Source organism: Haliotis asinina, chromosome 7 (assembly GCF_037392515.1).
Source record: "Haliotis asinina isolate JCU_RB_2024 chromosome 7, JCU_Hal_asi_v2, whole genome shotgun sequence".
NCBI lineage: Eukaryota > Metazoa > Mollusca > Gastropoda > Lepetellida > Haliotidae > Haliotis > Haliotis asinina.
The window spans coordinates 17,591,080-17,608,929 of record NC_090286.1 but is presented as its reverse complement, the minus strand read 5'-3'; the positions used below and the strand labels follow the sequence as shown (position 1 = coordinate 17,608,929).

The 17,850-nt window shown below is 38.1% G+C and overlaps 1 protein-coding gene across 2 annotated transcripts in view; it reads left to right on the top strand.

The window, feature by feature from the left end:
* LOC137291111 (palmitoyltransferase ZDHHC21-like) overlaps positions 1-17,850 on the top strand; it is a 312,776-nt gene that overhangs the window by 74,424 nt on the left and 220,502 nt on the right. For both annotated transcript variants that reach the window (XR_010957245.1, XM_067822392.1), the window contains exon 3: positions 9,374-9,466. Coding sequence is in view for 1 of the 2 variants with exons in the window: in XM_067822392.1 (XP_067678493.1) it covers positions 9,374-9,466 (93 nt within the window). In the remaining variant the exon portion in view is untranslated. The remainder of the gene's footprint in view (positions 1-9,373; positions 9,467-17,850) is intronic.

The following is a 17,850-nucleotide window of genomic DNA, read 5'->3' as shown; positions in this document are numbered from 1 at the left end:
TTGTAAATATCAATTTTAGATACAAAAAATAATACTGTAAATATAGGATACCTAAGCATAACACTATATATACAAAATGGCTTGTAATCAAGGGCCAGGAATGCGAATAAAAAATGCATTAGTGTTGGTTTATCAGACCTAGGTGATACTAGAGGGTTTGATGACTCATGAATAGATGGTAAAATATACGCTTTTAAGCTTATGAACAGCATTTACAGACGAGTTGATGTTCCTGCCATCGGTTGATCTGGTAGTACTTTTAACCTAGATACATTAGGATCTGACAGCAACACATGATACGATATAGTTCGCAATGACGCGGACGAATGGAGAATACACCTATCGTTCGGTGGTAAATTGCGAGATTAAGAAGACTTTGATTGGCCAACAGATACTTATCAAAACATACCATACTCTCTAATATACACTAATGACCGCAAGTGAATGATATTACCATAGACTGGCTTCTCAACATAACACTAATTTCCCCATACGTTTTCATTGAAAACAAAGACCACTACCTAAACAAAGTCGTAAACAAAAAAAACCTGCTCGTGGCTTACGTCCCATCACAAAGATGCAGTGTAATCATCAGACCAGTCTTGAGTAGAGCAACCCACATGCTGTCGTGTAAACCCAGGGAGACCGCAGCATTGCAGTTGGTTACTGAATTCAACGGTGTAACCACCCTCCTAGAAAGCCTTGTAGATGGTAGCACGCTGGCCATACAAGTCATGCTAGGTGAACCATTATTGCAGAGCGGTGTTGAGATCATGAAAGGAATCAAACTCCGGTGGTATAGAAATCATAAAGATGAAGTTTGCGAAATTTATGTGTGGGTGGGTGGTGATTCATACACCTGTTTGCCTGGTGTCACAGTGACAGTGGAAGACGCAATATCTCTAACCAAGATTTTTCTATCCGAGCACTTCAATCTTATTCGTTTAAAATATGCACATGGGGCATTAACAGAAAAACAGTTGGAAAGTATTTTCTAACAGTATTATAAACAATGGTAAGCTCCAGTGTAACACTGGGTGATCTAGTAGACACAAAAAGATTCAATTTACCTGGTGAAGAAGCCACCCCACACCTCTTATACTTTAAAGATAACATATACAAATGAATGCCACTAGCAGATTTTACAGAGCTTGAATGGTTAATAAAAATAATACTAACCAACCCTTACATCATTTTTGATCAAAATAATCTCATTTCCAAAATTACTAACAACGGCATTCGTCTCACGTCCTTTAGACCTGTAGAAGATAATACTAAACAAGTGTTATGAATACCATGTTAGCAACATGTTAGCCACATCCAGCCCCCCGTATGCCATTTTAGCTGCTAACAATTTATATGATTACCAAAAAGATTATTTTACGAATTCATTTGTCACAAAACCACACACAACACTTATTATAGACGTATACCTCGCAGATAGTATTTCCGATCCAAGATTACATTTAGGTGGTCTTAAGATATCTTGGGATAAAAGGCATGGGAATAAACGTTGCTTAATCGTAATAAGGAAAGGCTACCCACCATCAACAAGCCTCGATGGGGTTCTTATTATAGATGATATAATTTATATTTCTGTCTCACACATTTACCTGTACCATAATTTAAACCTTATATGCTTAAAATATAACATTCAAAAATTAATGACAGATAATTAAAAAGTAATTCCTAAACTATATTATAGACAAATAGAATGGGGTTGTATCCAGTCGTAGATAATGAAGGAAATATAAAGGGTGTAGATGGATTTCAACTGAAACAGATATATAAAATAAAACGCCAGCTAGAACTAGAGCATGATATCCGTGCATCACTACATAAGAAATACAATAGAGCTTTATACTACATAGATAGTGCTGATACCACCCTAATGGCAACTAGCATAGGATTAGGAGCAGTAGGAGCTGGGCTGTTGACAACAGTCGTAGCCGCACCGGTGGTGTTAGGACTTGAATTTAGCAGCTGTAGTGACAGGAACAGTTGGGTCGGTATTTAAAATTGAATCGCAAAGCAAGGAAACACGATGAAATTTTTGCTGGTGCAAAGTTAAACATGATAGAAGATCAACTGCACTCTATGATAACAAAATCTCAAAAGACTAATGAAGTTTGGTCCTAGGCGAACTAGAAAAATACAGCAAAATAAAAGAACAGATTCGATCAAAGGTTCATAAAACATCTATAAGTGATGCTGAGAAAAAAATATATATAAAACAAGGGATACAACAAGGCCAACAAGCATTTATTATGAAAACCAACAGCATAATAGAAGATACACGATAAAATGTTTCGCTGAAGTGAATGTGGGGGATACCCTCACAACACCTGTTTATAGAGAGTGGTATAGGGAGTTTTTGGCCATGCCTCATAAAAGCTATATAATCAGCTCTCCACCAGCGCAGACTTTATCTATCCCTTGTGAGGTTGTATACATTGTGAAACCAGCTCTCAGCCGGTGCAGACTTAATTGATCATGTGAGGCACATACCATAAGTAATATACCATCGTTGCCATAGAGCTATCATGTGATCACAGTGTTCATAACAGGATAGACCCGTTAAACTGAGATTGTTGCTGTCAGTCCTGAGTAGCTCAATCGGTTGAGGTGTGGACTAATCCAGTATTATGCAGCTGCTCATTCCAAGTTTGTATCCCACCAGTTGAATTTATATTTTAATTATATAGGAGTTGGCTTGTTGACAAACATTGTAGAGACGCATTCCTGTATGAACGCAGTTGCTATGCTGTTGTTTACCCAGGATACCCTGTTCATATATAAACGTTGGTGGTGTTGTGGGATACCTCGTGGGGCTTTATCCCCACACATTTAAACTGTAATTATTAGTCGGCGCCTCGTCTGTCCGTCCGTTCGTCCGTAATCATTTTGTTGCCGGAGCATAACTCAGAAACCATTCAGTATTTTTAGACCAAAAATGATAGATATAGTAATCTCAGCCTATGGTTGTGCCTTTTGCTGTTTACAGATTTTAGGCATTTATATTTTTTTTTTGATTTTCCATGGAACATTTTGGTGTTAGTCTTATGGTAGGGTGGGCTTCGTTTCCAGAGCAGAACTCAAAAACCGGTCAATATTTTTCTGCAAAACTTGGTAGATATATCAATCAGAACCTATAGTGGTGCCTTTTGCTATGTACAGGTTATTGTGATTTATTATTTTCTCGGTTTCCATAGAAACGTTTCGGACATAGTCTCAAAATTGAGAGGTGTGTTTCATTTCCAGAGCAGAACTCAAAAACTTCATAATATCTGTCCATAAAACTTGGCAGATATGTGTTGCAGACCCCAAAGTGGTGCCTTTTGCTCTCTACAGGTTTTTGTGATGTATTGTTTTCTCGGTTTCCATGGAAAAGTTTCGGACATAGTCTCAACATTGAGAGGTGTGTTTCATTTCCAGAGCAGAACTCAAAAACTTCTTAATATCTGTCCATAAAACTTGGCAGATATGTGTGGCAGACCCCAAAGTGGTGCCTTTTGCTCTCTACAGGTTTTTGTGATGTATTATTTTCTCAGTTTCCATGGAAATATTTCAGACTTAGTCTCAAAATGGAGGGGTGGGCTTCATTTTTCCAGAGCAGAACTCAAAAACCATTCAATGTTTTTCTGCAAAACTTGGTAGATATATCAATCAGAACCTAAAGTGGTGCCTTTTACTGTGTACAGGATCTTGTGATTTATCATTTTCTCCAGTTTTCATGGATAAGTTTTGGACCTATTCTGAAAATTGAGAGGTGTGTTTCATTTCCAGAGCAGAACTCAAAAACTTCTAATGTCTGTTAGTAAAACTTTCTAGATATGTGTGGCAGACCCCAAAGTGGTGCCTTTTGGTTTTTAAAGGTTTTTGTGATGTGTTATTTTCTTGGTCTCCATGGAAATGTTTCGGATTTAGTCTCAAAATGGAGGGGTGGGCTTCGTTCCCAGAGCACAACTCGAAAACCATTTCATATCTTTCAACAGATCTTGGCAGATATATGAAATTGTGACTTTGCTGGTTACGGATATGTGGCATTTTTTCATGAATTCCATGGAAGCAATTCAAACTTAAGTTGTTTCAAAGGCATTTAAAAGTTGGAGGAATCAAACTAAAAGTGCTTTATGGTTCAACTTCTTCATTATACAAGGTCACAACGTTTCGAGACAGATTCTAGTCTCTTCTTCAGGTGAGGTGAGGATAAGACTAAAGGGTTGTAGTATATATACACATAACAGTAGACCGATAACAATGGGTAACAAGATATACAGGTTTGTATTGATTGATGTACAGGCTTCAACTGATTGGTGTGCAGGCTTGTGTTGATTAGGTTAACAAGTTACAGGTAAAGATGTTTGGATAAAGATTAGTCACTGAGGATAAGGTGGTTCCATGCATTGGGTAAGTAAACACCTCCGTCTCTGTTGATTGAGGGCTTGTTCCGCTTGATTGCAATGGCTTCTAGGAGCTCCGTTTTTTGAAGTCACTGGTGTTCCTAACTAATGTCCTGTGCTCCGTTGTTAAAAACAACCTTATCTCTTAAGGTCAACCTTTTCTCTAAGATTTCAACCTTAGACCTTTACTAAGGTTAGCCTCCCGTTGCACGAAACAACCTCTACTAAGGTTAACCTTAAGTTAAGGTTGATAACTAAGGTTGGTTCGACCCAACCTTAGCGTCTCTAAGGTTGGACAGGGTATATGGCGGCTGTTTTTATTTTGAGGAAGCAGAGAGTGTACAGAAATGGGAATGTCAAAAAAAGCATATTAATGATCACTGATATCAAGTTTTCATGAAAACCAATTATGATAATTCTGAAACGTCACCGATGAACCAAGAATTGGTTGGGATGTTTTGGAAAATACACTTACACGAACGCCGAAGTGTGCTTTCCGCCATATTGGATAGTGTTTACAAAATCACGTTTCGACAAGGTTGATATTGAGACGCCTATTATATCATGTATACTTCATAGTCTGCTGCGACAAATGCATCATTGAATTCTCCACACATCATAGAATCAAATTACAAATGGTCTTTGTCATCAACACCAACTGTCTACATAAAACGAACGAGAACGAACACGGTGCTCGAAAGACTGTGCGTTTCAAATGTAAACAAAGAAAAAATCTGATTTTACACTACGTGGCATTTTCGGAAATTTTCCAGCATCCAGCAGTCTAATCATTGCTTACAATGGTTAAGTACGCCTAGAATATTAAGTTGAAGAGTATCGCAGCAAGAAATAGCAAGTTAAAAAAATATACAATGCAATCATTTAATGATTCATAAGCAACTGTCAAAGTTTCCGTGCAGCGTGACGCCATGACTGACGCAAAATCAAGCAGAACGACAACGGTACTTATCGGCATTTCTGGCTACTTCCGTCATTTACATTGTAAACGATAAAGACATATAACAATACACAGATACTCAGAATAATTCTGATTACTTACATCTCATATTTATGTTCAAAAGATCCCTGAATCAAGGCAAGACTCCTCGCAAAATCCGATGTACCCTTGTCAGCAAAGCCGCCATTTTGAAAGAAATCGGTCATGGGTTGTGATGTCACACGTCAACATTGTTGCACATATTAGCCACTTTCTTTAAGGAGAAGGTCGGTTGAACAAGAGTAAACACAATGTCCATAATCATTCCGATTGCACTTTCAGTATTGTGATGTATATTTTGCATATTTTGACCAGGTGCGAGTTTGTCAAAAACGTTTTGAAACATATTTTGATAGCAACTAGGATATCTAACTCATTATTTATACGAAAACTGCTTAAGAATATATAACAGGTCATGTCTTAATTTGGACAAACCTTAAATTACGTACACAATCTATTATAATAGTTCTCTCTTTTTACCTTTCATTGCATACCTATGAAGAGAAATAACATAATCATAAATGTTTCTATCCTAAATGAATATTCATTTAAGCTAAATTGATGCCAGGCAGGTGCACGTGTTGCTCACAATAAGTTACGTAGTAAAACCGTCTAATTGTTGATATATTCAGGACACTATTTCGTTTTGTCTAAAGTGTGTTGAATTCTGGCATAGAAACCGAGACCTTTGACATATTCGATGGAAATTAGGTGAGATATATACTAATCAACAAAGCAGTGTCGTCTTTTTCCGACGTCAGAAAATGCACAAAACATGCCATGACGTCAACTAAAATGTTGCATCATTTTCAGTTATGTTATTATATAATGTCATTACATTTGAAGATGTGTCTGTTACTCCATTAATAGCGATGCAAACTTAATCAAAATACATCTACACAAACAGGAGAATTTGGGAATCTAAGAACTAAATTATGTATTGCCATCCAAATCGATTTCTCATGTAGTACATTGGTATCTTTCCTTATAAACTGTGAAACTAACCAAACGTCTCTGCTCACATTGGGGAACTTTGTATTGGAATAGGTTTGTTCATTGTGTACAAAACATGACGAAAATATACTGTCCGTATTCACAGCAAATTCTCTCCATGTGATCTTAGTTACACTGACCTGGTGTAAAGCATAGCAGAGTTATGCCCCCTTATCTTTATGCGTGCATCATCTCCCAGTGGACGTCATAGAGGAGAATCCATTTTTGACATTTATTGCGGGCAAGTTTTAATATTGAGCTTATAACGTTGTGCATTAGCACATAAATCCATTTCATGTACACTTATGTCGTTCTGACATTAGGCTGTATTTTCTTCGCTCACACTTTTCGTAAAGATGATAATTTAAAAAAATCGTAGCAGAGTGCTTTTATTGGTACACGATGAAAACGGAATGATTTTTAACGCACACAAAAGTTTTGGACAACATTTAGCAGTATCTATTTCTCAAATTAAATATTCTACATTTCTGTGTAATTTTATAGCCGTACACAGATCCAGGACCACGATAGCGCAATCCTCGCACAACGTTCACTTTTCAAACCTCATGAAAATGTGCGCTTGAAAAAAAAAAAATTGGCATCCACGGGTTAAGGTTACGGCTAAGGTTGGAGCCCAAGTTAAGGTTGCCCTAAGGTTGTTTTGTGCAACAGGAGTATCTTTTTCTTAAGGTGATCGTAACTCTAACCTTAGTGCTTAAGGTTGATCGTAGCTAAGGTTGTTTTGAACAACGGGGCACTGGTGTTGTCCCAAACAATTTTGCGATTGGGGTTGTGCATGATGTGTTCACATACGGCAGATTTCTGATCCAAATTTTGAACTGATGTTTTGTGCTCTTTTAACCTGATAGTCAGTGGTCAACCAGTTTCACCAATATATGTCTCTTTACAACTACATTGGATCTGGTAGATGCATCCTGCTGGATTGTTGCATTTAGGTGCTGTTGGCCCACGTCCATTAGCTGATAGTAGCGTTTTCAGGTTGGTGTCGCTACGGAAGATGACGTCTATTCCTGTTGTTTTCTTGATGAGACAGCTGATGCGATGATTTATCTGGCCATGGTATGGTATGTTAATTCTGATGGGGGAAGGTTCTGGTTTAGTTGACTTGGGAGTTTCTTTCAGGGTCTTGGTGATGGTGTTGCTCACTAGATGGGGTGGGTACTTGTTTAGGTCTTGGAAGGTTGATTTCAGGTGTTTTAATTCACTGTGGAGGCTGTCAGGACTGCAGACTGCTTTTGCTCTTCGTGCCAGGATAGCTACTATGCCTTTCTTGATCTGGGGATGATGGTTGGACTGGTGATGAATGTACTGATCTGTATGTGTTGGTTTAAACACTGGTGGCTATGGATTGTTGATGTCAATGGAGAAGAATGTCCAGGAAGGGAAGCTGTTGGTGTGTCTCTTCTTCCCTTGTAAACTGAATTCTTGGGTGTTGGGAATTCAAGTGTTACAGCAGGGCCTCTTGATCTTGGTTGTCGTCCAGGAGGGCAAGGAGATCATCTACTTTGCAGAACCAATGCTTTGGGGTGAATGGTGCAGTTTTCAGGGCAGTTTCTTCAAAGGCAATCATGTATATTTCATCAAGAAAACAACAGGAATAGACGTCATCTTCCGTAGCGACACCAACCTGAAAACGCTACTATCAGCTAATGGACGCGGGCCAACAACACCTAAACGCAACAATCCAGCAGGATGCATCTACCAGATCCAATGTAGTTGTAAAGAGACATATATTGGTGAAACTGGTCGACCACTGACTATCAAGCTCCTAGAAGCCATTGCAATCAAGAGGAACAAGCCCTCAATCAACAGAGACGGAGGTGTTTACTTACCCAATGCATGGAACCACCTTATCCTCAGTGACTAATCTTTATCCAAACATCTTTACCTGTAACTTGTTAACCTAATCAACACAAGCCTGCACTCCAATCAGTTGAAGCCTGTACATCAATCAGTACAAACCTGTATATCTTGTTACCCATTGTTATCGGTCTACTGTTATGTGTATATATACTACAACCCTTTAGTCTTATCCTCACCTCACCTGAAGAAGAGACTAGAATCTGTCTCGAAACGTTGTGACCTTGTATATTAAAGAAGTTGAACCATAAAGCACTTTTAGGTTAATTTAAACTTAGTCTAAAAAAACAATGAGTAACTCTCAAATTAATTGTCCTTTCAAACATGTTGGGGGCCGGGGTGATATGTCATCTTCTGATGACTCTTGTTTTATAGAGTTGGGGAATCCCCCACACCCCTGTTTAAACATAGTTCCACTACTATATGTGAATGTTTTTGGCAGACGAAAACCAGTTGTATATTTAGTCTCAGATGTGATGCACCTCTGGTTTTCCTGCAAATTTGCTGGGGATCTGGAATGTGGTCCCGTACCACCATTCCCTCTACTACTGCCTTTTGCTGGTTACAGATATATGGCATTTATATTTTTCATGACTTCCATGGAAACGATTCAAGCTTAATCTGAGAAAACATCAAGTAACTGTCAGATGATTTGTCCTTTCAAATATGCCTTTTTTTCAGAAGTGAAGTGAGCTGTAGGACTATTTTTATAATTTTTTATAGAAAAAATAGTGATGAGGGAAGAACACATTTTTATTTTTGTGTTAGTGAGTTCTTACAGACATTCATTCTTGTAGTGGACAAGAAATATGGATGATTACAATTATTTTTTTTATTAGATGGCAATAAAAATGGTTACACACACAAATAGAAGTGACATGCTGATGCCCGAGAAACATTTCACTTTTTTTAATTTAGCCTTAGATAATGACTGTATAATCAGTAAGGAAATATTAATGAGACAATAAATATCATTACAATGTGTTATTTTATGATTACAGAGGGACATTCCTTTAATTTTCAAATGAACAATTTTGTCTTTTGAAATTATTCATCAAATTCATTCAGTGGTGCATTATCATGTTTTATGTGCTTTCAGTGTTTATGTCCATTTCCCTGCTGTGTCTGGCATCACTTATAAGAGTGTCAACTCTAAATCCAGGAAGAATTCCAGCATCAGCATATCTCTATGGTAAATATTACTTTTCATTTTAGTGTGTGTAGTCAGTCAGATCAGTTAATATGAAATGTCAATGCTATTTCGGAGTTGCTCACGATTGTTTTTGCTAATCATTTCATAAACATGTTAAGTATCTTTGCTGCCAAGATCACCTCTTAGGACCTAAATACAATCCCCTTTGATGATCAGTTACTGACGTCACAACACACAGGCTGCAAAATCAGTCAATAGTGGTCATCCCTGAAGGATGTCATGGATGTTTACAAGCAGCAGTCGCTAATTTGTATTTGGTAATACTCATATTTGGTGTAATTTATCATTCTAAGATACGGTTGTAAACAGTTTTAATGAATGTTAGGTGCAAGGGAAGAATGGTCAGTTGAGCTGCCAAAATATTTCATCAAAGGAGTAAGTGATAACCACATAAATAGGAAAAAGGAACATCACCTTTCAAAAGGTTCTTACAAGGTGATGTTTTTATTATGACTGTACCATTTCTTAACATGTTTTCCAGTCCAAACTAACAGTTATTACCAACATCAGACCTCAAAGTGGTGCCTTTAGATATTTACAAAGTTGTGGCATTTTCATTTATGATGGAAATAATTCTTATTGGAGGGATGAGCTTCTTTTCCAGAGCACAACTCAAAAACCATTTGATATCTTTCAATAGATCTTGGCAGATATATGAGACAGATCTTGAAGTGGTGCCTTTTGCTGTTTACAGATATATGGCATTTATATTTTCCATGATTTCCATGGAAACAATTCAAACTTAGTCTAAAAAAAACATGAAAATGATTTGTCATTCGAAATATGTGGGGGCTGGGGGGGATATGTCATCTTCTGATGCCTCTTGTTATTTTTCTCGGTTTCCATGGAAATGATTCAGTCACAAAAGGGATTGGTGACCTTTGTTCCAGAGGAGAATTCAAAAACTTGTTGATATCTTTCAGCAAAACTTGGCAAGTATGTGAGGCAGACCCCAAAGTGGTGCCTTTTGCTGCCTGCAGATTATTGTCATTTTTGTTTCTTCTGGTTTCCATGGAAACGATTTGTACTTAGTCTCTAAAAGGAGGGATGGGCTTTGTGTCTGGAGCACAACTCGAAAACCAGTTGATATCTTTCAACAGATCTTGGCATATATATGAGACAGATCTTGAAGTGGTGCCTTTTGCTCTTTCCAGATATATGTCATTATTTTCTTTTCCGGTTTCCATGAAAATGATTCGAACTTATCTCGAAGGGATGGATGGGCTTCATTTCTGGAGCACAGCTCAGAAAGTTCATGATATCTTTCAATAGAGCTTGGCAGATATGTAAGGGAGACCCCAAAGTGGTTTCATTTGCTATTTGCAGAATTTTGTCAGTTTTATTTTTTCTGGTTTCCATGGAAACCATTTGGAGTTTGTCTCAAAAGCGAGGGATTGGCCTCATTACCGGAACAGAACTAAAAAACTTCTTAATATCTTTCAGTAGATCTCTGCAGATGTATGAGACAGATCTTCAAGTCGTGCCATTTGCCATTTACGAATTTTTGTCATTTTTAATTTTCCCTGTTTCCATGGAAACAATTCTGACTTACTGTCAAAGAAAGTGATGGACTTTGTTTCCGCAGCACAACTCGAAAACCATTTGATATCTTTCAACAGATCATGTCCGATATATGAGGCAGATCTTGAAGTCGTGCCTTTTGCTGTTTACAGATATATGGTGTTTATATTTTTATCCCCCCGCATTATATGCCGGGGCCTGGGGGTCAACCGTCCGTCCGTAATCATTTTGTTTCTGGATCATAATTCAGAAATCTTCCATATATTTTGAGACCAAAATTTAAAGATATAATAATCTCAACCTATGGTTGTGCCTATTGCTGTTTACAAATTTTGGCATTTTTGTTTTTCTCATTTTTCTATGGAACACTTTGGTGTTAGTCAAATTTTGGGATGGGCTTCGTTTCCATTCAATATTTTTCTACAAGTGCCCTTTGCTATGTACAGGTTTTTGTCTTAATTTATTTTCTCGGTTTCCATGGAAACGTTTCGAACATAGTCTCAAAAGTGAGAGGTGTGTTTTGTTTCTGGAGCAGAACTCAAAAACTTCTTAATTCTTAATATCTGTCAGTAAAACTTGGTAGATATGTGTGGCAGACCCCAAAGTGGTGCTGTTTGCTATTTACAGGTGATTTAATATTTTTATTATTGTGATTTAATATATTCTCGGTTCCATGGAAACATTACGGATTTAGTTTCAAAATGGAGGGATGGGCTTCGTTTCCAGGGCACAACTCGAAAACCATTTCATATATTTTAGCAGATCCTGGCAGATATATCAGACAGATCTTGAAATGGTGACTTTTGCTGACTACAGATATATGGCATTGATTTATTTATTTCTCGGTTTCCATGGAAAATGTTTCCAAAGTGTGAGGTGTCTTTCATTTCCAGAGCACAACTGAAAAACTTCCACAGCAAAAAAACTTGGTTTCCGTTTTTGAGGAAACCTGATGGATACTGGGTAATGTAGGTTTCCACTAGGTTTCAGTTTCAGGAAATGCACATTGAGTGTCTCTGCATAGTTTCAACTGAAACTAACAACCCTTGGTTTCCATCATTTTTAATTAACTGAAATTGTAGTTGGGAGTTTCCATTTAGTTTCAGTTCACTGAAACCTTTATAGCTAGGATAAGTAAGTTGCGGAAACCTTGTGGATCCTGGGTAATGTAGGTTTCTGCTAGGTTTCTGTACAGGGGGTGAGGACAATGACAATGAGGTTTCCGCTTAAATAAGAAAACTGAAATATGTTGTGTTATCTGTTATATTTATTACATATTTATTTGAAGAAAAAAACAAACTCTGGAAATGTTATGATTCAACTGTTTCATTTCTTGGAATAGCTCACATTTTAATTATATGTGACAAGTTTGTTTTCCTAGCAATTATTTTGAAAACTTTAAAAGCATAAGATGGCTACGTTGTGTTACATTTCCTATAAACTTTGCCATGGCCACCTCACTTTCCGTAAAAGCACTCTAAAGAATCGCTGACTTGGAGAAGAAAAATGCAAATGGATGCAAGAAACTCAGAGTACCTCGGCCGTGTCAGGTAAGGCCAAAGTTCTTTGTCAAATAACGTTTAAAAAATTATTTCATTAAGGACAGAAATCCAGATAGATTATCAAGCTCATTTCTTGAATGTATGTTTTCGCTTGTATTATTTTCAAAGGTTATGGTAAAATGTAAGTAAAACATTACTGACAATCACTGTGTTACATTCTGCATGACTGTTTATCTCTTGCAGTGAGACTTATATTATATTATATTTTGTGACCCATTGCCTTAGATTTTGTCTCACTTGTATTGTATTAGAAATCCGTATTGTGAAATTGACCAGTGAATTTGTATAACTTGCTCTCGTTGCATAATAATACAAAATTTGAATGTTTTTTTACTTGTCTTTCTTCTGTTTTTCTGGTTCACGGGGGATTTCTTACATCGTTTGTCATGGCAAATTTTTAAAGTAAGAGGATCTTTATGTCAGGCTGTTCACTTACCGGTTGCGCAACTTTGGCAAAGATTATGTACATAGAAAGGCATGAAATAACATAAAGGGTGGTTAGTCTGTTTGGAAGTCATTTTAAATCATTTAACTACAAAATGGTAAACATTCAGAACAATATATGTATTGAAAGTGATAAATCTGTAGTTTGCTTGGATGTATAATTTTCACTGACGATCTTTTCTTTTAATTAGCCATTGTGTTGAATGAATTAATTAATTAAACATTGTGTTGAATGAATGGAGTGCAAGGAAAATGACGTTTGTTTTTATTTCAGCAAAGCCGATGATGAGGACTCTATGAATATAGTAGTCAAACAAACAAGGAGACTACATCCTGACCAAGGATGGTCAGTAGGAACATGTGAAGGTAATTTTTACTCACCTGCCTGTCATTTTGAATAGTTAATGATTTAATTAGGGCTCCTTGCTGCTAAGCAGGAAATCTATTGTAATCGTTCATGATTTTATTATTAATTATTATGTTTTACAGATTACAAATGAACTGCAGCAGAGAGGGTTTGGGTGATCCTGGCACAGTCAGGCTGGTCAAGCTCATCATCAGCTCAGGGCCCTCGCCCCCTCTACACGCAGCCCAGACAGCGAATGGGACTTCTCCCAGGAAACACTGCCTAGTCGAACCCACCAAGAACTTTCCGGAGAATATGGAGGCTCCCCAACACTGCAGCCTTCTGCATTACCCAGATTGTCAGAAGGGCTGTGCTCCGGGTGGAGAACCCAGGCACTCTCCTCATCTGCGCTAAGAGATCAGGAGGTACCAAACCAAGGGTAAGGGTACCCAAGGGTAAGAGAACAATGGGGAGCCTGACGACAGTGTACTTGGGATGCATGCGAGACATTACAATAAAATTCTGTCATGAAGAGCTTCCACATTAATCAAACCCCGACCTCCAGAATTGATTGGCATATATAAATGATTAAGAGAGGAACGAGGGTGGTGTGCTCTGTTATCAGACATGATCCTTCTGGTCAGGCGGTCAAGACTCTGGATGTCTTGTTTTGTCCAATCAACTACTCCAAAGGAATAGGAGAGGACTGGCACAGCAAAAGTATTGGTGGCTTTGACTTTGTTTCGAGCATTTAGCTCTGAACTCCAGATTTTCTTTAAACGAGATTTATACTTGGCCCGAAGTTTATCTTGAATCTGGGCATTCTGGAGCTTGTCTCGATCTTGCATTCCAAGATAGGTGTAGGCCTGATCTTCCACAAGATGCTCAATAACTCCTCCCCCTTGTAACTTGACCGATCCATCATTAGTTACCTTGCCACGTTTCAAATGAAGAGTATTACATTTGTCGAGTCCAAACGTCATGCCTATATCATTAGAGACGGACTCGACAAGGAGAACCTGTTCTTTCAAATTGGTCTCTCCCTTGGCAAGGAGCTCGATATCATCCATGTAGAGGAGATGAGTAAGAGGTGTTGGGGATCTGTGCTGAGGAGGTCCAGGATGATAACCATCCTCCCTATTGAGCAGAAAACTCAAAGGATTCAGAGACAGACAAAAAAGCAAAGAACTAAAGGAGTCCCCCTGGAAAATTCCCCTTCTAATTGGAATAGATTCCGAAGTCTGCACCTGCCCTTGTGAGTACATCTCAAGTTGAGTCAACCAGCAACTCATTAAAGACTTGAGTAAATCAAGTAATCGCTCAGGGAGGTCAATACACTGAAGAGACTTCAGAATCCATTCGTTAGGGACAGAGTCGTATGCCTTTTTGTAGTCTATCCAGCACATGGAGAGGTTGCGGTGATAGGTTTAAGCCTCTTCCAAAATCATTTTCTGTACAAGAAGTTGATCCTTGCACCCCCAACATCCCTTTCTCGCCCCCTTCTGCTCCCTGTAAATTATCTCATTGGACGAGCAGTAAGATGACACGAGGTTTGTCAAACACCCTGTGAATAATTTATATTGAGTATTTAGACATGTGATAGGGCGGAAGTTTTTGGGATCAGTCAAGTCTCCTTTTTGGGGAAGGAGTATTGTGCGACCTTTGCAGAACCATGGAGGAACATCACCTGTATCCACAAGAGAATTGAAACAGTGAAGGAGTGGTGCTTGGACACAGGGAAACAGTTTCCAATACCGGTTTCGAATGCCATCAGGCCCTGGAGTTGTATTAGATTTGGACTTTTTAATGACACTTTTAAGGCAATCTGGTGAGATGTAACACACAAACGACCTAGTTACTTTCTCATGCATTGCATGGTCATAATCACTGACCCATGGTGCCTCCAGGTTACAGTTGCCGGGTACAGACCACAACTGTTTCCAGAACCTTTCATTGGCTGCCATGGGAGGCCGTTTATCATGCTCACCATCACCACTTGTTTTAAGTTGCCTATAGAATTGCTTTTCATTATTTTTGAAAAGTTTATTTTGTTTGATAAATTTGTTTCTCTTTTCCCATTTTTTCTTTCTTTCAGTCCAAACTTTTATTTTTGCCTTAAGGGAATCGACAATTTGGAGCAGTACATTTTCTTTTGTTGTTTTGTACTGTAATTTTAATTTTCTCCAGATTGCCTTTTGTCGTTTAGACATGGGATTCCCTGATGATCTTAATTTCAGGCACAGCTCTATCCAGGAAATATATTTTCTAGTTTCTGTTAATTTTACTTGAAACCGTTTTTTTCTTGGTTTATTTTTAGTAGTATTACAAGACTTTTCTTTGGAAACTGTGTGAAGTTCCTCCAAGGTTCGAGTGGCAGCATAGACACAACAATTTACTTCATGTAATGAACAGTCCGCAGGAAGTTTTAAAGAGATAATTTCATTAAGTAAATCAATTTCATTTTTGGGAAAAGACATGTTTAGTTGTTTAATTGGCCTCCGTTTCTCTAAAGGTAAATCACAAATTTCCTCATAAATAGAAGTAAACAAAATATAAACAGGGTTTTCGGTAAGGTCTGCAACTGAAGAAGAGGAAGAGTGAGGGTCCAAAATTTCGGGGCCAACTGGCTCTTTCTCGGAAGAGTTTCCACCAGGAAGAGGAAAGAGGTTGACGCAGACGTCCATAAGAAGTTTTGGGTCTGCTGCCACTTGAGCATTTTGCTCTTGCAAAGGTTCCTGACGGGCACCAGTTGTGGGTTGAACTGGCTCACGGGGCATAAGATGTTTTAGCCTCCGGAGTTGATCTCGGAGATTTTGCTCCGTCAGGTAAGCATACATGGGTATGGCATTGTCCCAATGCAGCTTAAGCGATTTGCCATTTATGCGTGGATTGTCAGGCCATCCAGTCGCCATCGCACACTCAAGTAGTGTGGATTTTAGATGTTGTGACCAAGATATTCTTGGTCGGGTTTTGTGCCTTCCCCTGGGGCAAGAGAAATGCATGATCAGAGACACTCCAACTGTCCCACAGTGTTTCTTAATTTAAAAGTATTGGAAGCTCTGAACAGCAGATACTCCAGATTTCAAGAGGGATATATTCTCCATTGATCACATAATTGATTGGTTTGTGTCAGGCCGCTGTCGCAGAGCAGGAATACTGCTGTGTGACTTGACGCAAAAACTACCTCCATTTTTAGTCACATTTGAATGACAGAGTGCAGGGCCTGCTTCCTGCTTTGGCAAAACGCTTGTCACCATGGAGTGTTGGTAACATTAAGCTGCCGAAGAAAAGCTGACTGCAGCGGTTCCAGATGCCGAGGGGCTAGACGGTGAAGAGCTTTAAACACGAACATCAGTTTCTGGAAGCCATACAAGATGGGCGTAATTGCGCATGTCTACGTGTTCTTTTTATCAATCTTGCAGCTGAGTTCTGTACCATCTGAAGTTTGCACAGGCATAGTTGAATTGATCCAGGCAGTAGTGAATTACAATAATCAAGCCATAATGTCACAAAAGCATGGACAAGTAAGTGTCTTCAATGAAATTTCAATGATAATTCACAGGAGATAGTAATCAACCATGCTTCATGTACTGCATACAAGAAGGCTTCCAATTAAAGGCATTAGTCACTGAAGCTGATATCATTGGCCTAAAACCTGTTTCCCTTTTGTCACTGTTTGAACAAAGTTTCCCTTTCTTTTCAGATTCATGATAGCTAAGTGATATTTTTTCAGATGTTTTTAGAACAGCTTCTAGAAACTTCCAGTAGTTCCTGTTGAAGAGCATTCGACTATTAGTGATATTCATATTAACAAACCATTAGTAATTTTAACGTCAACGTGTGAGTTACAAATAGCTGAATTATATTCAAGGTAAGGAACCCTCATCGTTGCTTGCAACTATATTTAATAGTGTAATGACAGGCAGATTTATGGATTTTAACTTAGGTGAAAACGGTGTTCAGTAACCAAGCCAACATGGATTATATGAATACTTTTACCTAACAAATGAACTAAAATGTATGAAACTTGCCGTACAGTACTTTAAACATTTTTGTAAAACATTTTTGTTAAACATTTTTTTACGGAAGCGTTTTGGAGAGTGTGGCGGAACAGGCGGTACAATCTCAAGAGACAAGAAACTGGAAAGTAGGCGTCACACAGAACAACAGCAAAACACAACAAAAGAATAAAATCCGTAAGTACATCTATTCGAATAACGTGTAAGAATTCATTTTCATCACAATGTCTGATGACAGATACTGCGTTCCAGAAATATACATTTGAACGTTTATGGATCATTGCGTTTAAATTCTTAAGATATGTAACACATGATTCAGATGATTATTTCATAATTCGTAACATAAGAATCATTGTTATGGCATAATCCCTACAGTCTCTATACATACAATTAGGTGAAGATGATTGTGCGAACAATATTAATGTGAACTGTAATAGATCTATTTTTTCCTATCCGAACTCATGCTTATTG